This window comes from Mya arenaria, chromosome 17, assembly GCF_026914265.1.
Source record: "Mya arenaria isolate MELC-2E11 chromosome 17, ASM2691426v1".
NCBI lineage: Eukaryota > Metazoa > Mollusca > Bivalvia > Myida > Myidae > Mya > Mya arenaria.
This window is the reverse complement of record NC_069138.1, coordinates 18,036,478-18,062,593: the sequence shown is the minus strand read 5'-3', so window position 1 is coordinate 18,062,593 and position 26,116 is coordinate 18,036,478. Positions and strand designations below refer to the sequence as shown.

The window sequence follows — 26,116 nt, the reverse complement described above, 5'->3', positions numbered from 1 at the left end:
TGGTCTCTAGGCAGGACTTTATAGATGTATTTTTTATGCCCCCACAAAATGGTAGGGCATATAGATTTACCCTTGTCTGCCCTTGCGTGTGTGTGTCCGTGTGTGATTCTGCCGAACTTGTGTTGCTCAGAAGGACAATGATTGGAATGTTGTAGAAGTGATCAGATGTTGTGCACCTGGGGATATGTTTCTCGCTGTTATTAATAAAACCATGGTTATGACCCCTGAACTAGCAAAGATTGGCATTTCTGGACTTCAAAACTCCGAAACTATTTTACCTAGATTTATGGAACTTGAGGGAATGCTATTCAGGTGATGAAGTTTTGCACCTGGGGCTTAATGTTTGCCGCTGCACACAGTATATCCAGAGTTATGGCCCTTGAATAAGTAAAATTGGCATTTTTAAACATGTGTTGCACAATTACTAGAAATTATTTCACATAGAGTCACGCATAACCGTAGGGGAATTGTTGTTCAGGCAATGAAGTTGAGCACCTTTCCTTTTTTCTCAGGCAGCTATTTCATGTTATAAAATTGTGAAACTTATAATTTTGATATATATTTATGGAGAATGGACAACTTTATGACAAAAGCAGGGTATAGGGTCATTTATAGTTTATGTAAATTAAAACACCTTGATACACAATTGGCACAGCCACAGCACAGGGCCTCTTCGTGGACCGGTAGACTCTCGCCGCTACGGGCCTCACACGAAATCCATCAAAAGAATTTAAGTCATACACATGTCTTTTCCAGTGACAAAGATGCCATGCATAAACGTTCTCTTTTAATATGTTATCCTGTGTGATTTTGCTGGTACTGAAAACTGGAGAATAGGCATCATCAAGGGCTTGAAATATTTACACTGCAAGTCTGTTAGGGCATGCGCATCTATTTGGACAAATACGGTGGTTTACATCATAATATTATTGCACCTGTGATACCAGTAGATAATTATTAATCACCTAACATTGCAACAAATTGACAGCAACTATAGTAATTATGGGTGTTCAAGTGCATTTAAAAAAGCTACTTCGATAGATATATACACGAATGTATAATTCATATGGTGTAGCAATGATTTTACTGTGTAAATAATTGGATTTGTTACAGTTGTTAAGTAGTAAGTAATGTGTAACTTTAAGCTTTGAAGGTTCATAATGCACCAGTAATGTGTAATTTTAAACTTTGAAGGTTCATAATGCACCAGTCAATTGTAATCACGCCCTCCCCTTCCAGGTCTGGAGGTATACCAGGGAAAGCGGGGGGAAAGTGTTTTTTGTTTTTACCATACAGATGGCTTCGCAGTGCCGAGTGATTGCGATGGGTTTGTTTTCACTCGGAAAATAGCATGGAACGGGCCTTACCTACCTACCTAGGTATTCCGAGGTGCGGGGGAATTTGGCGGGGATTTTACCAGCAGTTTGTGTCCGCAGAACGGGGATTTTATTTTATCCCCGGACCTGTGGGGGGGGGGGCATGGTTTCAATTGACTGGTTCATAATGTTACCTAAAGAATTAATGCCTTGAGGTTGAGCCCTCCCCCACCCCCACACATACACCCTTCTTGTTCATGCCATTCAGGGGTTTGTTAAGGTGTATTCCAGACACTTGTTGGTGTTGTGCCATACGAAGAAACTCGAAATTTGGTATGCAGACCCTTAAGCTACACAGGTTTGGGGTGGGAAATATTGGAAAATTCAGCCACAATGGGGGACGGGGATTACATGCTCTGTTTTGGGTTTCATATTTAATTGAAGTATTAAAAAAAAAAAAAAGTTAATAAAGACATTAATAATATTTGGTAAAAAACTCCAGGTAATCATTTTAATCTAAGCCATACATTTTCAAAGCATACTTCCACAAGCCATTTAATAGGTCTGTTTTTAAACTAAACAGGAGCTGAATGTAGAAAATAGGCCAGGATTACATCAATTTTCATGCCAGCTTCCCAGGTCTGTATCTGAGCTAGCAATCATCCTATTACATTATTTTGTGATGAATGTTTCCCATCATTATAATACATCTAAACATCCCTTCCATGTATAGCACAGTACCTAAATTCATGATCAGATGCATATTGAAATGTTATAGATACCATAAATGTCCTATTAAACGTGCATACTCTTATAGATACGCAGGGGGGTCTTTTTGTGTGTGTTTTTTTGCTGCTTCTGCCACATTAACAGTGCTTAACTCCCAAACTACAAAAAAATGCTAATTTTTCTAATGAACATTCAATCTGCAGCCATTTTAAAGCACTGGCTGACGTCATGAACAAACCCTATTGTATACAATGACAGGTGCGATTCCTCACTCATGCCATGTGTTCAGAGGACTATTTTATTGATTTATAAACCAGGGTGTGAATGCAGCTAGATGCAGCGGATTCTGATTTTCGACTGAATAAAGTGGTTTTCAAAAAGTTGTTGACAGGGGAAAAATGGTTCTTTTTTAGCGCACAGGGTTCTTAAAAAAACATGCAGTCTGCACGTTTAATAGTATGTATACGGTAATATATTTCTGGTATAAATCAATCTTCAAACACTGATTAGAAAATAGGAATTCAATATCAGCCAAGCTGCTCATGTTATAAAGCTACTTTTGGACATTTATACGACTATAAAGCTTCTTTTGGACATTAATACCGATTTAAAGCTAAAACAATGCAAATTTTGATGTAAAAATACATCAAAGACGCAGCTGAATTAAGTTTTGAGTGTGAATATATTTATTTATCATAATATTAATGAGGGTAAACATAAGTTTCACCTAATAAGTGATGAAAATATGCAGGGGTGACATGATGAATGGGATACACCCGGGTAATGGCAATTTGCAGGGGTGACATGATGAATTGATATATCCTGGTTAAAGGCAGTTTGCAGGGGTGACATGATGAATGGGATACACCTGGGTTAAAGGCAGTTTGCAGGGGTGACATGATGAATGGGATACACCTGGGTTAATGGCAATTTGCAGGGGTGACATGATGAATTGATATATCCGCGTTAAAGGCAGTTTGCAGGGGTGACATGATGAATTGATATACCCGGGTTAAAGGCAGTTTACAGGGGTGACATGATGAATTGATACACCCGGGTTAAAGGCAATTTTCAGGGGTGACGTGATGAATTGATACACCCGGGTTAAAGGCAATTTTCAAGGGTGACATGATGAAATGATATACCGGGGTTAATGGAAATATGCAGGGGTAACATGATGAATTGATATACCCGGGTTAATGGAAATATGCAGGGGTAACATGATGAATTGATATACCCGGGTTGAACATATTTAATCCAGTCAGAAACATGTTAAAGATTAAATAGAACATGACATGTATCCCACCACCAGCATGGCAGTCAATAAGTTATTTTGCATTAAATGTCTGTGGGATATTTGTAGGAGAAATGTGGAAAATGTTCCATAAATGTAAGGTTCAGATCTAGAATGTAATCAACTTAAAGTCATTTGCTTTAAACCTGTGACTGGTTCCCTGAGCTACCTTATCATTAAACCATATGATAATCATGTGCATTTGATTTTCAAGCATGTGGGTTTTTCACTTGACAAAGGGAAATAACCACTGTGAAGGACGTGTGACCAGTGTAATTGAAAAGTGAAAAGTTTGTTGTTTTTCCATTATTGCCATCTGACTAACATTTCTTAATAAAAACATATTTTATATCCCTGTTTATCTATTTACGGATTTAAAACAGTCCCTTTAATAATTAGATGAAGGAAAAATGAAAGAAATGTGTTATATTGATCGACAGTTATTGTGTTATTTTAATAACACAATAATACAATATATATCAAAGTATTCATTTTACATTTTTGCATTCTAAAATTTATCCATAGACTGTTGTCCATCAGAAATTGCATGCATACCTATAGAAGCAGCCTTCAGGCCATGTCTAATAACTCGTAGCATGTTGTGCCGATTCTAAGGAATTTGTACTTAAAACATTTCTTACCCATTTTTGTTCATTCTTAACCCTGAGAAAGTTTTTGCAAAGAAATATTTGTGATTAATTTGAGAGCTGATTCATTTCTGTCTGACGGTTGACATAGGGACCTAAAGCATTATTGCTTGTCTTTGTATGTTGGAATTAAGTCATTGATTTCCATGGTAACAGATTGTGATGTATATTGACATACCACACATAGAAATAAGCTTATTTTGTCTCTTGATGTGACATTACTTTTGCTGTCTTTTTTTAAATTAAAAAAGAAATACTCTTGCTTGATGATTAAGAATATCACTATTTTTTTGTACAATATAACAAGACATTGCATTGCAGAATTCTTAATTGACGTTTATTAGTTATGTGAGCTCGGTATAATGTTTTTTTTAGTCTTTAATGACTCTGATGAACTCAGCTTGCTTATTATATTGCATGGCGGTAGGTTATTTTAAGTTCTTTCAGTTCGCCTTTCTGTCTAGTTTCTGTTGTGGTCTTGTCATTTGTTATAACTTCAAAGTAATTCAACATGCAGTCCCTATGTAAGTGTAGATGAAAGTGAAACACTTTAGATACTAATGTATTAGTCAGTTTTGAAGAGTATTCGCACTTGGGCGAACTATCTTCTTGTAACATGCTCACACAAAAATGTAGCAATTTGGATTGCTTTTAGTTGTTTTGTAGGTCTACAATTTCAATTTAGGCTAATCAAAGTGTTTAGATAAAACATTTTACCACCATACTATCTGTTATCTCTAAAATCAAGGTTTTTTTGGAAGCCCTTAGACAAAACGTTCCACTGCTAAACGGTTAAAACCTTTCAGAAGTTGACAGCTTGCAACCTTTTTTTTATAAACAGGTATTCAAGGTGTTTTTAACAATGTACACTTATTTTGGCATTGTTCAGTTCACAGTTTGAATTTATTTGCTAAGTAAGAATTGTGAAAAATGAAGCGGAATTCAGGTTACATGTAGGAGGAATGTTGATGTCATTTTTAAAATAATAAAATTATTTTAAGAAATGCCATGCTTAAATTTGCTGAACACAAATTATACTTGATACATAATGATATAAAAGTAAATCTAAATATTAAATGGAATACAAATTAAGCTGAATATGTAATGGAATATGATATATATGTTATAATATATAATGACAAATGATATGCTTAATATATAATTAAATACAAATAAAGCTGTAACTATATTGGAATACAAATAAAGATGATTATATAATAGAATACAAATAAAGCTGAATATATAAACTTGAATATACAATTTATGCTAAAAATAAAATTTCAGTACCTAAAACAGAATTATAAAGCTGAAAAGAATCATATCAGGTCACTGCAGTTATAATGAAAACATATTAAGAAACAAGGATTCATTGTGTATTGTTTTACATAACAGGAAATAATAAGTTTAAGTATCAAACATCCTAACACTTGATATGGTGTCTGTTCCTGTCAAGCCCTTTATTCAGTCTTTATAAGATTGCATTTCATATGAAGATTGCTTTGCTTGTTGTTAATTTCAGCCATATTAGGAATTATAATTATTTAGCGTTTGTTTATCAGAATTATGAAAATTTTGATGTGATTGAGTGTATTATATTATTACGTAATTCAAAGTGACCCAAGTGACATATTATCAATAACTTCATGTGTATATCTAATGGATATCTAATATAAAGCCTGTGGTTAGCTTAATTATATATATACTCAATTATTTGATTATATTAATTCCCTAAAATATGGTTTTACCATGGGAGAGTTCCCGAGAAAAGGGTGCGGCTAAGAGTAAGGGTTATCGTGGACACAAAAGTTACCATGGAAACAGTGAAAAGAAAGAGAAGGACGCATATCTTACTAAGACAAGGTCACTGGATCGCTTGCACAGGATAGTCATCGATAGGTTTGTTATGTTTGATAGTAGATTTTTCAAATTTGACAAGCATTGAATAATTACGATTGTTCACGGCAAATCCCTTTCGGGGCGCGCATTTTAAAAATAAGAATTTATGATGTTTTCTAATAATTAAATGATGGTCTCACAATTTTGTCTTAAATGAAAAATCATGAAAAAAGAACCTTGTGAAATGAAGGCTTACACGACTCATTGTCAGATAACGATGACGTCTTTTGAAGGTATTTTCATCATCTTTCACTGTAAAATTGGAATTGGAAATAGTGGTAAGGTCTACGAAACCATTTGCACATAATGTCAGCATAAATGTTTCCAAAGTTAAAACATACTAGATTTAGCAAGGCTAAATATTTATTTTGTTACATGTAGTAAAACTGATTTAAAAATGTCTGTGACCCATGAAAGCTTTCAGTATACATGTATCTCTCATCATGTTCCATTTGTTTGCTAATTCCAAACAAAATACCTGTACACCATTACTGCCAAACATTCTCCTATCATGTTGACACCAAGCATATTGCACTTGAATCTCACCTGGCTCCAGACAAAACCCTGCAGTAGTGTTATTGTAATTCCTCCCATTATGTGGCTGGAGATGCTGCTGATATGGACAGCCAACCATACTTTACCATGAAAATCTATGGAGTTACAGGCAATGTTTGGTGTTAATTCTTTAGTTGCTATAATAATAATAATAATAATAATAATATCTTTATTTTAAGAAGGTGACATATTAAGATCATGTACAAAACTACAGAATCTTATTTTCGATATGGCCCTCTGAAACAGAATGAAAATATGGCAAATAATCATAAGACAAACATGAAGACGATGCTAACAACGATGACGATGATGATGATGATTATAAGTATGCTGTTGATGCTGACGATAATGATGCATATGATGACATGATGATGATGTTGAATCAATATTAGACAGATACTCTCAGTTAAATATAATTATGAATAAAACATCACAATTTGTATAATCACAAGTTTCCTATGAGGTACTGTTTGACCTTTATTTTATACGTATTAAAGTTTTTTGATTCTCGTATTTCCAAAGGTATATTATTCCAAACAATTCTGCTGTAATATGTAAACGATGCTTTCATATAATTAGTACGAGGTCTAGTTTGTAAAACAATATCTTTGTGTGCCATTGATCTTAGCATATATACATTATTGTCTGAAACTGTTACTAATTCTGACATATATGATGGAGCCATGCTATTCAACGTCTTGTAAACTAATACTGCTGCGTGGTATTTACATCTATCCGAGAAGTTTAGCCATTTTAGTTCTTTAAATAGATTTGTTGATGAATCTCGTTTAGATTTACCAAGTATGATTTTTGCAATTCGTTTTTGTAAGTTATTTATTTTATTCACATATGAATTGGTTCCCTTGCCCCAGACCAAGCAGCCGTAATCAAAATTTGGCAGAATATATGCATTGTAAAACATTCGTTTTGTATCAGGTGTGAGGAAATATATTATATTTTTTAGAAGTGCAATTTTCTTATTCAGATTTTTACAAACATAATCGATTTGCACATGCCAGTTTAGTGTATTATCTATATACAACCCTAATAACTTTTGCACAACAACATTAACTATTTGATCATCATTAATACAAAGTTCAAGATTCCCAGTGTTTTTTAATTTATTTGCAGACCCTATTAACATGCATTTAGTCTTGGAAGGATGCAATGACATATTATTTAGTTGACACCACTTATTAACATAATTTAAATGATGTTGTAATTTATTTTGAATATCCGTCAACTGATATCCAGATTCATAAAGTGTTGAGTCATCTGCATATAGATCTATATTTAATGTTGGATGCATAACTGCAATATCATTTATGTATAAAATAAAAAGCAAGGGTCCCAGTATGGAACCCTGGGGTACCCCAGATGTAACAGTGAGTTTTTGCGATTTAATTTTGCCAATCTTTACAATTTGGTTTCTATTTTCAAGATATGATTTAAACAAATTCAATGCTATTTCAGAAAAATGATACAGTTTCAATTTATAAAGAAGAATTTCATGATCAACTAAATCGAAAGCTTTTCTCAAATCCAAAAATATCGCACCAACTAGTTTACCACTGTCAACATCTTTAAGCCAAGTATCTATAAGTCTTATTAGAGCAGTGTTACATGAATGGTGTTTTCTAAATCCAGATTGTGTTTTGTGTATGACATCGGTTTTCTCAAAGTACAACTGTACCTGTGTCGCTATATGCCTTTCAAAGATTTTTGATATAGTTGGGAGTATTGAAATGGGGCGGTAATTATTGGGGTCCTCTTTGTTGCCCGACTTGAAAATTGGTATTACTCGTGCTTCTCACGAATATATAAAGGATGGACAGGTAATATTGATGGAAACATTGATCATTAATGGCACGAGAGACAACTACTGATATGGACAGCTCATTAAAGTTCACCACTTAATTAAGATTAAAGCCAAATCATCAGGCCCCTATTTCTTGAAACTTCTTAAGCTTAACAGTCTTAAGTAGCTTACTTCAATTAGCAAAAATACATAATTAAATCGAACTTTAAGACAAGGATATTGGTTTATTGTGATTATCATTAATTGAATTCCTAACTAAAGTATAAAAGTTCTTAAAAAAAGTAAATGTTACGCAAAGTATTGAAAACAAAAATAGCAAGCCTAGCTTAATCCTGTTTTTAGGGACTTAAGAAGTTTCGAGAAATTGGGCCCAGGTTTTAGATGTTTCTTGTTGGGACGATGAAGGTCAAAGCTGCAATGAGTTTGAAATGGTTCCAGTCCATTTTGAGATGCTATTGGTATCCTGGTAAGAACAGTTGACTGCAGTGTACCTTTGAATTTTCACTAAAGACCATGCAGGTGTTGAGTTTTAAATGGTTCTTGTCATTTTTTGACTGTAACCTTTACCTGGAAAAGTGCATTGACACACAAATTTGGGGGTTTAACTTGGCCTATAAGGAGCATCCTTTTAATTGATATACTGGACCTTGTTAAAATTTGAGGGTGTTGCAAACCCAATGACTGTTTGGCTGAGCCTCACAGCATGCAGTACCATTACAATTTGTTTCAGGTTGATGTTAATTGAGTATTGTTGACATTATAATGGATTCCACATCTGGTAGTATTAGTGCCATTAACTGTCTTAAGCAATTCCGCAGATATGTGTTTGTCACATTTTGTAATGATGCTATAAAACAGTTAAACAATTAAAAGCTTTATACTAGAATTAAAATTTTAAGGTACATTTGTTGATATTATTATAAATTTGCTGTTTAACCTTTTCTCGGCATTTCACAGTGCTCATGTTCAGCTTTTTGCAGTGCTCATGTTCAGCATTTTGCTGTTCAAGTTGGTTCAGCATTTTGCTGTTCAAGTTGGTCAATAATTTGCTGTGCTGTTGTTCACCAATTTCCTATGACTATAATAAGCCTAGTGCAGGGGTAACTATCATTCCTGTGATAGCTCTACATATGCAACAGTGTCAATTCAAAGTTCTCTACATATACAACAGTGTCAATTCAAAGTTCTCGAATATATAGAAGTGTTTTTTTGGTCAAGGATCATTGGAGCAAAAGCTACCATAATTATCCGTTGACCACACTACAGGTGACAATTTAATGACACCCCTTGTGGTGCTAAATTGCTGCTTTTCAACAATTGAGTCATGGTTAATCTTGCGTAAAATACTTAAAAAAGTAATGGGTCACTGTTAAAATTAACACATTAAAGGCATGAATTACTCAAGGGTTTTGACCACTATTGTACATGTACATTATGGATGTTAATTCAGATATTTTGAAGGCTTGTTGGTCGCACATGAATGCAAAAATCCTCAACTAAACACAGTCATAATTGTTTGCATAAACCTTTGGGTTGTTGTTACTGTATAACTAGCCAACACAAGGCAGGTGAAGAAGTGAAGTGGACATGTTTATTTTGGTCACTTTGCTACAATGAAAGTTATAGGATTACAGCCAATCAAGGAGAAACTTTCACCTCTGGCTGTTACACTGTTTGTGTTACTGTGTATTGACCTGGTTTCAGTGAATGACCTTCAGAACTTGGAAGTAATATTGTTTTAAACATGGTTTTGGATCGTCCAGAGTTATGGTCAGAAAATTTTGAAGTATCTTGCCAATGGTTTGGGACATGTAAAATGACAGCTTATCAGTAACTCCAGGAAGAAATGGGAAGCAGTTCCACTGAGGACAGATAAGTTACAAAACAATTGATAAAAAATTCAGTAAATGGTCATGAAATTGCAGTCCCAAGGGGTGTACAATGTCTGTAGATGAAAAGAACATTTGCCCTTAACATTGTTAAATACTTGCTTGGATAGTCATTGGAGCTGATCATAAGCAAAAACAAACAGGGAAAGGTAGTTGCCATCATGTTTACACTAAGACCAAGAAGGAAGCGTACAAAACGCAGGAATTCAGAATCAGAATGTGGGACACCCTTCCTGTTATCCAAAATGGAGGCGTTCAAGAATCTATCTGAGAACTTTGCTGAGTAAGTGTAACAGGAGCAAAAAGGGGGCTTTTGCACTAGTCTATTGTAATCAAGTCTGGGGGTATACTGGGAATAGCGGGGGGGGGGGGGGGGGGGGGGGAGGGAATGGTCCGTATTCTTACCTTCCAGGTGGCCCTGTTACACATTTGGGGCAAGCGGTCACATCTTCAACTATAGAACCAGAAGTGTAGTGCATGTTGCCTAATGCTTGATTAACCCTTTACTTCATGTAAACCTAAGCCATTTCAGGCTGCCAGTTCATGGCTTATCAGTTCATATCAGTACCCCTACTTCATAGGAGATTATTGATATTATTGGAATTTTAACCCTAATGTATTACAAACCTATTTTCTTAGTATTTCTTTTGGTTTAATCAATAAGTCATCAATGTAAAGTTTATAGAGAATTAAATTTCCAATCCAGTCATATAAATTTTATTTTGTTATCTAAATTATTTCCGCATGATATTCATAAATAAACAGAAAAATATGTCAAATTTGATGAAAATTAATTTTTATTACACTTTTATTTATCAAACATAACACAAAATATTATATAAACAACATATTTTTATAATTCATTTAATGCAACCTGAATTGAAACAAAGATGGACAGAATTAAAAAATAGTTCACAACAAAGAAGCACGGTATATTTATATATATGATACAGAAGAAAAAAAAAGTTGATCAACAGTCACAGTATGTATAACTTTCGGTTATTTAACACTACAATGAACAAATAAAGTTATTATTCAACTACTAAATGAGGCCTGCATGTTGTTGTTTACTAAATTTATATCGTTTATTGCATGTCCATGTATTGTCATTTGGGTTTGATTTTAAAAATCCTCATTTCTCATATCCTTGTGTGCGTGACGCCGAGGTCTGAATTCTCGACGTCGTACTCAACGTCTCAAACTCATTTTAATCGAAGCCAGAATGTTCCGATTCGTCAGACAAACACTGAAATATAAATGACATTATCCAGGAATGTTGTTTTAAACTGAAGTTAACAAGGGCAGAAATTAGCTCTACATTGCATTCTTGTGTATTCGAAAACACGTGTTTCAACAGCTGATCGATGTTAAATTGGGTCATGTCAAAGTTTAACAATAGGGATAGTCATTATTTTATAACACATTTGTACTTCCTTTCAATTTGTAGAAGCAGATGCGCATTTTTATGACCGGATTAGCGAAACAGAAGTGACACATATGTCCCATATAATGATTTATGGCCTTTGTTTATACAAGCCAGATGATTTTTTGTTTATCCAACATGGCCGACATTTTGACACGTTTTCGTACCATGACCTGTGACGTCAGGCGCGTGATCAATAAAATATAGTTGTATTATTGGTAGTTAATTATAACTTGCAGTATTGTGTAAATTTCCACGAGGAAAACGAGACAGGAATGCCCACAAACCTGCGCATTGTATTTATCGATGTTTATACTTCATGAATATGAATTTATAGCGCATAAACAAGCATCAGGTATGAAAATAAATGCCCCTACATTACGAATACGTAGGATTACGTATCTATGAAGCTATGGATAAAACGTTAAGATCCGTATCTATGAAGCTATGGATAGATAAGTAAAATTGCGTATCTATGAAGTAAAGGGTTAAAAGAATCAATTGTCAATGAAGTTACATGTAGCTCAGTTGGTAAGAGCTACTGAGATTAATGCTGCATGACCTTTACATTTAGATGTTTTAGTGTGACTAATAGCTGCGGGTCAAACCAGTGAATTTTTGCTCCCAAGCTATACCATGTTCAAAGCAGATGCTCTAACACCCAACTTTCAGGGCGGTTTATAAAATAATGAGGCCATACTGAAAGATAAATTAACCTCCAATTGACTTTCAAAAGCCAGATCATGTGTAATACATAGCTTTCATGATCTGTTTATATAGCAGTAATGACCTGTACAACTCTTCTATGCCCTCTGTTTTGTGTTCCCTCTGCCCCAGGTCATCTTTGTCATGGTGTTTGTTTAGGTCTGGTTCTTGTGCTAGCTGTTCTTTGATTTCTGAGAAATTTCTAATCTCTTAGATCCTTGGAAATGTGGAATTTCCAGCACTCTTCTCTTGTCTGTTCCTAATATAAATAACTAACTGTACAGGTATAACCCATAATTAACTGACCAGAGAGGAAGATGATGGTGTTGATGATTTACAGCTTTGGAACCCTGAAGGTAGCAAGTGAGCTGGTGTTTTCCACCTGGCTGAAATGTTGGCAATGTCGGACAGCCATATATCTTGTACTGGTCTTTGATCTATGGTGTTTCTGACCTCACATTGCCTAGTCCTTTGTTACTCTGGCAGTAAGTTTTGGCATTGGTGATGAAGCTTGTAGAGTTTCTTGGTAGTGAACTTGATGAATGGATTCCCAAGAATTTTCCTTCCCATGGATTTTCTGGTAAATGTCATACATTTTATTGGGTTGTAAAATGTAGAAGTTTGTAATGGGTGCTAGTAGTTTTAGTTAATGAATGAACAGAGTTTAGTGACTTAAGGCAGGGGTGTGGCTAGACCACTAATTTTGTTTATTATTCTCAAGCTATGAGTCAAGGGTTAAATGATATGCTCAAGTGACATTGAAATTGGAAATGTGAAAAGAACAATTAAGCTGCTTTTTTCAACTAATGTTGTCACAGATTGTCTGATTTTTATTGCTGCGTATACTTATAAGCATTTAAACTTTTGTTTATGATGGCATACGGTTCATGAACTTCTTTTGATGAACTTGATTAACAGTTGATAAACTACGTTGATGATTTTTTTTTTAAAACTTGATGGACACTTCATGAACGGTGCATGAAAAGTTCATCAGTTCATGAACAGATTCTCGACAGGGTTAAGTACAACAGTCATAACAGAGAAAGAAGGGTCTTTTGATTGGAACTACCTATAACAGATGTAAAAGAGTCATACAAGAATTTGAGGCAAAATTCAGTTCACTTCCTGTTTTTTCCACTAAAATACAGGGGGGGGGGGGGGGGGGGGATAGTTTTTTTACAGGCCCAAATTCAGACACATGAAATGGTATGCAAGCCAACAACCTAAGAAGGGTTTTTAGAGAAAGGAAATCATGACTTGTGTAATCTTACAGATTTACCAACTAAACTTTTAAAAATATAACTTTGATAAAAAAAAATGTCTATTCTTGCTTTGCATCGGTACATCGATCACTTTGGACAGCTTCGCCTTGACCACCCATTGCTAATATTCTTAACATTTATTATTTAGCTCTTACACATATGTAACATTTCATTCACTTTTCTAATATAAATTGATGGTAAACAAGTGTTTCTGTTGGTATTGCCTAATTAAGCTACAACATGTTCACCCCTATTAAGTATTCAGAATAGTTGGTTCAGTACCAGAAGTCCAGGCTGCATGGCAGTTTTATAACCGAACAGTAAATATTTATTTTCAAATATGCTACTTTTTAATCTGAATTAAAAGGGAAAAAATAGAAAAGAAATTTTACAAATTCAGCAAATCTTGAATCTTTCAGCTCCAAATCTATTTCCTGTCAGTTCATTGAACTACCTCGGTGTTTTTATCTGCAGTGTATGTTGTTTTTGTTGACTAATTGGCACTGATAGGCCTGCTGGGGTTGGTTCCGCTAATTGATTATAATTGATATGGCCCACTGGTAATTGGTCATGTGGGGTGTGGTCATTCAGGTGTACATGGCATGTGAGGCTGGGCTTATCAGTAGTAGTGGAGGGGTTTTGACATTTTGATTTATTCTGTATACATGGCATTTTAGGGACCATTTTTGAGGGATTGGCTGATTGTTTCAGTGTGTACATGGAATTATCACACAGCACTGTATTTTAACTATTTTACACCACATGCATTAATTCAGGTGTTACTATTCATTTTAGGTAGTTAAATATGTTTATCGTGAAAATGAGTATGATTTGCATTCAGGTAATACATTCATTTTTTAAATGCAGTGAAGGAACATGATTGTTCGAATGTTGTGTTGTTTTTTCGTCACCTGTGAAGTGTGAAAGATTTAAAGGGATATATATACCTTGTCTTGCGTCATATAGTTGTCCAAGGCGTTGGCGTCATGCTTTCGTTTACTATCAGGACTTCTTGTATAGTCTTGAAACTTGGCCTGCACATTTAGGTCATGGTCAGTAGATGACCCATGTTGTTTTATTTGATCAAGATCATGTTGACTTTTGCTAGAAAAATGAGCTCCAAACAGGCTACACAATCAATTGCAGAATTTTAGTTCATTGAAAAGTTCGTAATTGTACTCTATTGAATTTAATACACTGATAAACTTTTCAAAGAAATGAAATCTGCAATCAATTGAAATGAATAGTTGTTATATATATGCAAAGTGTATGCAGTTATAATGTCTGGTAATTCTGTGGAATGGAATTTGCGTATCTTATTGGGGCATTTCTGCAGGAATTTGAAAAGAAAAGCAGGTTTATCTAACAAAATTAATAAGTTGCAGGTTTGCTGGGAGCTAGACTGTCTGATCGGCTGGTGATCAATAAAAAAATCTGTTTGTGGGATTTGCAAGCCTTCTCTCTGGAATTCAGGAGAAAGAATTTTGTTTGTATTCACACTTTCAGGATTACATAGTAAAAGTTGGTTACATCAGACAGGGATATTATACAGTTACTGGAGTTTGGATGTATACATTAGATCAGTTGCTTCATTTATTTATGCAGGTAAACTGAAAATGATGATACTTTTGTTTGGAAGCATGCAAAATTTACGTAAAAGAACTTTTTTGGTAAACAAAATGGCTATTCTGTTAACCAAATGATACCATTTATCTATTGACTGTACATCTGTGTCATGTTGAAGGTCAATGTCGGTATTTTATTCATTCTGTTTAGATGTTCAGCATAAAATTATCCCTTTTCCTTTATGAGTATATAATGATTGTATCATTTTCTTTCATTATTTATGAAAGGCAATTTCAAATCTATTACCGGAGGTAGGTTAAAGGTATAAAACGGTTCGCCTATTAGTTCTAGTTGGTTAGCAAAGCTTTAAACGGTTGATGTAGTTCAACGTTTGAATCTAAAAAATCACTTATTGGCATTTATTTCGAACGTTTGGCAGATTTAAATACATGGTGTATAAAAACAAAAATGTGGGTTTATTGCTGGATTGTTCATTCAACCATTGTGGGAAACTTATTTACAATTTGTGAATATCTACAGCCGACGACGTTTTCTTAACATTTGAAATTCCATGTAAGGTAAACTACAATCACCATGTGAATGAATCAGTTGACTTTATTACTTACTGGGGTGAATAGTTACAATTATATGATTTCAAACTGGAGTGTTACAATTAGCTTAAGATTTGAAGCAAGTTTGTGTGAAATTGGTTGAATAAACAATGGAAAACCAGTTGATAAGATCACTGGGTTTGACATAGTTAATTATCCTTATTGTTGATCAATAGTGACTCATTTTGGATCATGAAGGATTTCTATAACTCATCCTATGGAATTTCATCTTATTGGATTATTAGCTCAAAAGCAGATTAGTACCAGATTATTTACTTGCTTAGTGTTATGTGACTCTTTGCTGACATTTGGTACGTGACTAGAACACTGTTTGCGGAAAAAATGAAATTTTATGTCAATGGTCATTAAAATTCAACATTATTCTAAACCTGAGATATCGATTGTTGTTACAGGGCAGGTTTTATCACTTGTGTGACTTCAAAATGGTGATAAGTTAAGAAAATTCTGTTTAGACAATTTATTGACGTCTGGATTAGGGTGATATGTGAGAAAACTATTCTGAAAACATAGAATTCTTGGGCGATCCTGAATATTGACTTCTGTACATGACAATGATGGCTTGATTTGTTCACCATCAATAAAGTGAAATTTATGAAATTATAATGAAATTGACATAGTTTGAACCAAGTATGAAGTTCACATAAGTTCACATAGTGAAAAGGATTTTAGTGATACAATACTAAATGTGATCTGTGGTTGATTCAATTAAAAATCAGTGCACAATGTTGAAAATGTTGTTTGTTCATAAAATAAGGATTAATTTTAAGATTGTTAACAGGCGCAGACGAAGGTGAGAAATTGTATACTTATAATTTGTATTATTTTGTGATGTATTCTTCCTACTTTGTACTATAATTGCCAGCAATATTCAAAATAACGTTAAAAAAGTCTTTGATATAATTCTGTGTTTATGTTATTTATTATTGGTTTTAATAAAGAAAAGATTCCTGGGCCATATTAATCAACAGATGGTTTTGGCACAAAAACTTGTGTTGGCGATCGTTTAAATAGAAACCATCAAAGATATTCACATAAAACTTGGTGAACATGTTGGGAATAATAATGTGCACGAGTCCCATCACTCTGTCTAGAATATTGGCCAAGTTATACCCCTTGTTTAAAGGCAAAAAAACAAAAGACAAGCTTACTTAGCATTTCCTAAATTAGCTCGCTTTGTTTCGTCATTCATTTATGAAAGAATTTGAAATTGATCCAAACACAACTGATTTCTAATTTTAGATAAGGTACCATCGAAGATGTCTTGGATCTTCATTATTTCATTATCTTGTGTACAGATATAAATTTTCGCTGAACCATGTTTAGCTGTGACAGACTAATGGTATTGATTCCGGAGGAGCTCTTCTGGTAATTCTTGGCTGGGTTTGTCTAAATACAGACATATTAATGGTCTGTGGTCTCCATTTGTGAATTCATGGTGGATGAAAACATGAATCAGGTATTGTTTAGCTTGTATTCAATGTTTTATGTATATTTATGTATTTTTTTCATTTTGTTGGTATATCACAAAACAATATATTGAATATACTTGTTTGCTGCTGAAAATCATTTCTGATGTATTGTCAATCAAAGTGCTTGAAGTTCAAGATAAAAAGGATGACTTTATTTCACTATTGATTTTTTTGTGGAATTTAATTATCAACTTGACATCTGTTTATTATTCATTGTCTAAGGGAATAAACAATGATTGTCATCCTCCACACCTTATTGTTTACAATTGGGTGATTGTGATGATGTTTGCACTCATTCCTGAAACTATTTCCAGAAATTATCTGATGCATAAATGTTTCAGTAAATCTTCACATGCACAAAGCATTTTCAATAAGTCACTGAATATTTTATGGAACAGATTGTGGGAAGGTAACTAGGGATTGGATTTATATATTGTGTTCAGTCTGTATGATTCATGGTAATGATGCCATGTCTGAGTGCAATTAACTCCTCTGAAACAGTCATCTGGAAAAAGCTGTGCATGTTTTTGATGTGCTTTATACAGAGGTGTTTTGGATGCTTAGAATTTCAGGATTTGAATAATTTCACTCCTTAAATTCGCATTCAAGTGTAATTACAGGTGCTAAGATCGAAAAGTAAATAGCCATGTTTCCTGCTATTGTCCTTTAGTTGTGTAACGTGTGACATCAAAGACAGTCTGATCCCTTCAGAGATAAGCATGCTCAATCCTGAAGGGGTCCAATTGTCTTTATATACAGTAAATTCTCAATCAACACAGGAGCCCAGCCTTTGCTAATTTGCATATAATACGTACATCAACATACTATGAATGTTACTAACTTCCGTCTATAACAGAATGTTATACTATGACCCCACATCCGCCTACAGCAGTCCATTACAGTTGCCAAAATGGCCTATCATGCAGCCTTCCGATTTCATATGTGAATAGGTGCTTTTGGCATGCAGAAAACAAATTGTTACATTTTTTGTAAGTTCAGTATGTCAAGTATGTTAGCTACCTTGTAAATTAGTTTGTATAATTAAACAGCAGGTCTTCATCACAGTTTTGATATTTTTGTTGACAGACTGACAATGGAACATTGAATCTTACATCAACAGCTGTCATCGCAAGACAATAGGGATGTTTGATCTTTGACTGGCCCCTTTTTTGTACATGACCCCATTTTGACAGGTACATACATTGTAACACTAGTGCAATGACTATGCCTTTATTAAAAACAAATTTACTATTTCCCTATAATGATTTGAATAATATCTAGAGTTATAAGACACCGAATCACACTGATGTGAGCCAAGCAGGTACCACATAGGTCAAGGACTTGGAAAAGCTGATTTCATGCCTTAATAGGTGAAAATTGTCTCTAGTTGACCATCAATGTGAGCCTGTGTTGTGCAGTGTGTGTATTACCATGTGATAACTTACATCATAAATGCTAAGTTGGAAGGCAACATTTTGCTTAAAATGAAGACTTAAATCAAAGATAACTTTTCTTTAACTACACCATTTCAAATAAAACAAAGAGCATCCTATGCCGCTAAAAATAAAAAGAACTCATCCTTCATTTTATTACCGGAGTTTGATAAAGTGGTTAGGTTCATCAAACACTCCGACAAACCTGTTTCCCAAAAAAATGTTTCGACAGTGCTCCGTCAGACGCCGTATTGTGAAAAGGTTTTTCGAGGTGTTTTAAGAATCTAAACTCTCAATCAAACTGGTAAAAGACCGAAGGCGGGGCTCCATAAAAGGCGCTATGTTTTATCTAAAATGTTGAAGAAATCGTGAAGTTTTCTTTGTTTTAGGTCTTTATTCGAATCAAAATACTGCCTTTCGATGTAGCATGTATAACGCAATTTATCACGTGGTATACTCACACTGTTGTGGACAGTCCATGCCTTGCACAGGCTGGCCAAGCTGTTGTGTCAGCTAAAGTTGGGCTAGAATAATATGTAGCACTTCATGATTTTTATGTGGAGGTTTTTTAAAACCCCTCCTGTCTTAAGAAGTAATTAATGTCTTCCTGCCCAGTTCTACCATTATCTTTGTGTTTATGATCATTAACCCTTGTTTTGCTTGGAGAAAGAAAACATTTATGATTGTTATCTGCCACAGTTTCCTTTCTGGCCATTGTTTACATTTGTTAATGAGAGAATTGTATTTCTTTTTTTCCTGTAAGGCTCTTGAGGTGATCATCGAGGAGTACAGTCATTATATGAGGAGTACAGTCATTATATTTAATACATTAGTGAATTGTGTTCACTTTTTTCTTGTGTTCACTTTCAAGAAAAAAAGTAACAGTTAAATACAGAAATTTGCGACCAAGATTGATTTGGCAATCAGAAACAAAAGTTAAGTATTTACCATCTTGTAATTTTTAAAAATATATTTTGAATTGTTTTATTTGATGAATGTTTGCACTTAACTGGGTAAGCCTCAGTTGCCTTAGTGTTATATTTGTGCACATTTGAACCATACAATTGTGGGTTTGATACAGCCAGGGGAACTTAACAAAATGGCTCTGAAAATGGACATAAGCCAGAAAACATTTGCTTCTATCAAAATTCTGCACTGATATCAAAATATTGCTGGCTTTGTAATTATAAAAAACTTGCACATAAATAACTTTTCCCATTAAAATTCCATGTCCTAACTGTATAATAATTTATGATTATTAGATATGGTAATTTCATGTTTTCATTAATGAATTCACTCACTGTACCATATTTCCTTCATTGAAAAAATAATATGTAAATTAATGTCTACTTTTCATTGTCAATGCGTTAAAGTTTAACATACTTTCCGCAAGGCGATAGAATTACATGCTTTTATGCGAAAGTTAGGTCTCCAAGTATAAAGTGTTAAAACTGCTTGGATAATGAATTAGGCCATTCCTGTTTTAAAAGTGATGTTGTGATTTATTTCATTATACACTGTTAAACTGCGCCCACATTGTTATGGACCATCCAACAAAGGCCAAGAAGCTGATTTGTCATGTTATGGTGTCATCTTGTTCAGTTTTCAACCACATTTAGTTCATCTAGCTTAAAGCAGAAAGATAATTATCCTGGTTTATTAAGTTTATGTACCGTTTTCGTGACTCCGCCAATAATTGTCATTCACGATTTTAACAGAATTCAGCAACTGATGTGAAAAGATACATTAGGTTTTTCGCTTGATTACATTCTTCCCCTATTTTTTTCAAGATAAACCAATCAGTGTCATGTTTTATTTGGAAAAGATGAGCCTATAACTGTTTCTGAAAAACAAAACCTCATAACCTACATTTTATAACTTTGGCCAATTGGCCTTTTTATGTATGTAAAAAATATAATTCTCAGTTCAAAATCATTTCAGGGTGTAAATTGTATGTTACAACAGAAAAACATGGGTAATCAAAGAAAAACAATCATCATCTACCTGATAAAAATCTTTGTCATTATCTGATCACATTATCTGCATAATCATCACATAAACCATCTTCTTCAATTAGTTTCATTAGCTGTTACCTGGGCAGTCATGTGACTTGGTTGTTACTAAATATAGTAACAAATGATGCATTGCTGTGCTTGACAGGCGCAAAGAGGACTTGACAAAGTTTGTGTCAGTTTTAAGTTAACTCCTTTAATGTTAATTAGTTCAGTTAATGAGTTAAGGCTGTTTAATTAGCATAAAGTCTATTTTAAACTATAATTTAAACAGTTAGTTGTTATTCTGAAGATCGGATGATGGATTTTGAGCTTGATCTTCAAAACATTAGCTAAAAACGGATTAGTTAAACTGAGGATTTACATTATTTGTGATAGTAATTTGTCAGTGTTAATTATAATTAACAAAAATAAACACAGACATGGGAATTAGCTGAAGAAAGAATATTTGTTTAAAGTTTTACTCTCACATTTCAGGCTAATTCGAAACAATGTTGTGTACATTAGAATAACAGTATAAAGTGTACAATTAAACTGTGGAATTTGTTCACATTCAATGATTTAGGACCATAATTGTAGCAATATTCTGGATTTTAAAAATGGTTTTTGCTCCACCACCATTATTTCTGCATTTGGCGTCAACTTTAAGGTCAAGAAAAACGCAGAGGTTTGTAATATTATACTTTAAATAAAAATTGCTTTTTTGTTTCGTTTTTAAAAAGAGATTATTTTATGACTTACAATTTATTAATTTGAATATCATAATTTTACATTTGGCTCTTACACAATTATTAAACATTTAGTATTTTGAAAATCTAATTAATTATAACTATGTATATATCTTTAAAACTTATTAAGTGAAATAAAGTCCTACTTTATTTGTTAAGTGGTTTTGCTTCATGCTCTTCGAGGCATAATAAACCACAATAACATTTTTTTTGGTATATATATATCTTCTACATGTATGTATGTATTTATGTATATTTCCATCTTCTTTGTGGGTTAACAAAGCTTTGTACATTAAAGGTTTTATTTGTTCATCTGTATTATGACGATAGTTACATTTTTAACAATTGCTTAAATTTAATTGGTTATATAAAGAAATGAGAGATATATGACATCATTGCTAAATGTACGTTATCTATATATGAGCCGCAACGCGATTTTGGGCCTTCGGACATATTTGCTTTTACAATGTTTTAAGGTATTTGAATAAAATGATATTTCAGGAATATATTCTGAAAATTTCATGATGATATTACTTAAATTGCGTAAGATACGTGCTTACAAGTAAGACCATGTATTGCGCAGTTTGAGTACTAAATTTGACGTCATTCAAATGACGTCGTTACCAAAGCACATTATTCAAATGAAGTGCAAACTTAATGTATCAATATTACAACTAGCTTATGATTTAGATTATTTTCTTATCACAGAATCTTCAAGGACCATTAATTAAGATAAAAATAATTAATCATTTTTGTATTTTTAATACATTTGGCCATTTTAAACACAGACTATTATTTCGGTCAAAATATGTCAGGACGAAATCCATGGTTGCTATGGAAACATGAGTAAACCAATGGTCATAAATTATATGCACCAATGACAAATCTTAAAAAGAAAGAAGTTTGGAAGAAATTGATTTACATAGAAAAAATCATTATTTTTGGCATTTTTTACTAATGATTATTTCATTTGTAATCATTATGTCCGAAGGCCCAAAATCGCGCGATGCGGCTCATATATTTATATATATATATAGTTGTACAACTATGTATATAATATGGTAATTGTTATTTGTTTGTCAACCTACACGTACAAATAAACATTGACCAAGTCACTCAAGTAAATGTTATAATCATGTTATACCTGGCCAGATCTATAAGGAAAGCCACAAAAAATAACAACAGTTAATGCTTTTTATATGATATTTATTGCTTATTAATGTCTGATGGTCACAACATGGCGGGGACCTTCAACTCGCTGAATACTTTTATGACACTGTACATGAGTAGGCATATTTATAGGTACATTAAATATGCACATTTTTTGCATAAACTTGAATGTAGGTGAGAAAGTTTTGAGTCATAAATAACTGACAAAATGTTTAAATTCAACGTAATTTATTATGCAAGCTGACATCGATAAGTTTATGCAACTTTGTTACCAAATTCATTTTATCATCTCCAAAGTTGATATACAAAATGAATAAAGTTGAGGGTAAGAAAGCATTTGAAATATATCTTATTAAAATAATAATATGAAAAATATGAAAACAGTATTACTGTATTAAGTTGCCCACTAAACGTTTTTTGGTAACTGATGGAAAACCAGCGGAAAAGTGAACTCCAGATGATAAATGACCTTGGCTGTCTGCCTACAGTTTGTGTTGATAAATTATTCACCATTTACCAACTAGGGGGCTATTATCATGTAGTATTTGCCCAGTTATGATCTATTTTGGAAAATGAATTATAAGGGTCGTTATGACCATGCAGAAAATGATAATGACATATAATTATTTAATTGATGAGATATACAAATTGAGAGAGTAGTAATGTTTTTATATTGAAAAATATAGCCTTAAAACTTTGCCTCCAGGGGCTGTTTTATAAAGCTTACTGATTATTTTTACAATATTTTAAAATCTCTTATTCGCATTTATCATTTTGACCTTTTTCTTGCTGTATTTCTTTTTTATGTAAAACTGTTGAAAGCTTTCTTTAATTTCAATTTGTCATGTTGAAAATTATCAAAAAGTCTGCTTTATGAATAAGATCCCTGGGGTCTTAAATTTAATCCAATTGTAGTGTTATGGTTCTGTAGGGAAGGCTGGGAGTATATCCCCCAACATTTGTAATCCATGTATGTAACATGGATAAGAAAATAAAACAAGGAGACATTGACAGAATGTTGCAAAGATAAGAATGTCAATAAACTGGTGTGAAATGGTCTGTAATTTTCATGGCAGATTTCTGTGTGCCATGTTGCTCTAGGTGCATGTAATGTAATTTTCAATTTGTACACTGGTTGAGTCATCAGGAAGATTTCTTAATTAAGCACACTTATGCTACTTAAGTTCTACTGACTGGCTGCTTTTTCCATCTTTCCTGTAGTTTCAATAATCTTTTGAAAGCGAGGGGTTGAGATAGTGTCATGAACCATAATTTTGTCCGCACTTAAACTAAATGATCTTTCAATATATTTACATGAAACTTAGTATCCCTGTTACCTTGAACACTTACTGTACACATTTGTGTTTAAAGACCCATAACTCTAGCTTAAAGAGTTGTCAAGTTAAAGCGCTTGATTCACAGAGAATGAAAGTGTTGGCATCTATTAGTTAGTTGTGTTCTGGTAATCAAGTTGCGATATCTTACTTGTTACAAGAAGTCAAGACAGTTAAAAAATGTTGCAGCTCTTAAGTTTATACCTTAATTATTTTGCAAATATATGGTAAAACAATTTGTTTATGATATGATATAATGATCAATGCCTTAGCTTTTGAAATATAATGACACCTATAATGCTTTGAAATATCACAATGATATCATGGTGTTAATGATGAGACTGGCAAAGAGATCTAGCTGTTGTGGTTTGTGGCCAAAAAACTCCACTGAAACTGAGAACATGTTGAGGAGCAAGATTGGTTTTATTGGTCTATGAACAGAAAAAAATCTGAACACTCAGAATTGCTATAAGGAGTGTATGTTAAAAACAATATATACGCCATAAGATTGCAAATCATGCCAGATGTGACCAGACCGTTTCTGCTAAAACTAACAAGAATGCAGACAAAATCACTCGGAAACAGAGGAAAATGTGTTACAAGAATTAGTCGGGAAGTGACTTTAAGATTGGATATAGGCAAAAAGTTGTTCAACAAGAATATCTATTGGAATGGATGTAGGAAATAAACAGTTCTTGGAAATATTCATCAAACTAAGAATAACTTGTGTTTTTCACTCTGTGTTTTATGGTGGGTTCGAGGATTTTTAGCTAAGTAAAAAATAGAATTGTGACGATGCCGCTTCAGTTTCTGTAAGTATTTCATTGTTATATGGTTTGTAGATTACACTAAATATGTAGACATTCAAGGTAATTCAAATGTTTGAAAATAAGGTAAAGATCTAGATTTTCATTATCTAAGAACAGTCCATCAAAAATCATATTTTCTGGCGTTGCTTATTATCACAACATCAAAATTCATCATCATCATCATTGCTATTGTCGTTGTCATTGCTATTGTCATTGTCATTGCCGTCACATCATCACCTTCATCAGCATCAGCTTCATCATCATCATCATCATCATCATCATCATCATCATCATCATCATCATCATCATCATCATCAAAATTCATCATCATCATCGTCATCATCATCATCATCATCATCATCATCATCATCATCATCATCATCATCATCATCATCATCATCATCATCATCATCATCATCATCATCATTTATCATCACCTTCATCATCATCATCATCATCATCATCTCATCATCATCATTATCATCATCATCATCATCATCATCATCATCATCATCATCATCATCATCATCATCATCATCATCATCATCATCATCATAATCACCTTCATCATCATCATCATCATCATCATCATCATCATCATCATCATCATCATCATCATCATCATTGTCTGCTATAGAACAACAGATACATCCTCAGGAACACTTCTTGTTAGCATTGAGTTCCTTCCATTTCATGATCGCTGTGGCCTCATATAATTAGACAATCCTGTGCATAAAATTAAGGTATTAGAAAGGTATATTTTTCTCTGTGAGATATAATTACCACATGTATAAACAATCAAATCAAGGTCTTACGGGGGTCGTAAACAGGTAGTCACATCTGGAAGCTGGTTAAAAAGGTCTGGGAACCACTTGTTTGAAAAGAAAATATAGACTGCAAGAAAAATATACAGATTCCTTTTGCTAAGAGAAAAAAATCTAACTGCACTGGAGTATGAAGCCCCACTGAAGGTCACAACTTTTGCACCTTGGGTAAAGCCCCGGCTGGCACTCATTTAGTGTATTTAATATAAATGACGCTGACTTTCAAAAAGAGCATTTAATCTGGTTTATTGAAATAATTATGTTTCCATATCAAACATTTTCAATTTTTTACTTTTCTTTTTGAAAAGTTTTGTAACTGGGCGGCCCGCCAGTAGGAATAATTACCACTGAAGGGGGTGGCAAACACAATAGTTACATGGAAACAACATTTCTTCTGTGTCTAGAAGTATCTAGTCATTTTGCTGATGGTAAAACCATACTTGAAATAGATGGTGTTGATGATGATTGCCTGTAATTACAAAACATAATTATATACCATACCCTACCTTTGGCAAACAAACAAAGGCGAGAGCAAATAAAGAGGATGGCTGTGGTTGTGATGTAATATAGTTAATTGTCCAATGATTTGGAGACTTCTTCATTT

General features: G+C 33.5%; 1 protein-coding gene across 13 annotated transcripts in view; it reads left to right on the top strand.

Annotated features, from left to right (window-relative positions):
• The window catches only part of LOC128224768 (disabled homolog 2-interacting protein-like), a 69,496-nt gene that overhangs the window by 19,107 nt on the left and 24,273 nt on the right, over window positions 1-26,116 (top strand). Inside the window, exon 1 of one of the 13 annotated variants that reach the window (XM_052934800.1) lies at window positions 5,474-5,882. The exons of 7 other annotated variants lie outside the window; for them this stretch is intronic. In XM_052934800.1, coding sequence (XP_052790760.1) covers window positions 5,722-5,882 — 161 coding nt within the window. In that variant the 5' untranslated portion in view covers window positions 5,474-5,721. Of the gene's footprint in view, window positions 1-5,473; window positions 5,883-8,261; window positions 8,273-15,046; window positions 15,141-16,440; window positions 16,524-21,231; window positions 21,315-24,489; window positions 24,692-26,116 lie in introns of those variants that run through there. 5 more of the 13 variants (XM_052934806.1, XM_052934809.1, XM_052934802.1 and 2 more) reach the window with 5 other exon arrangements.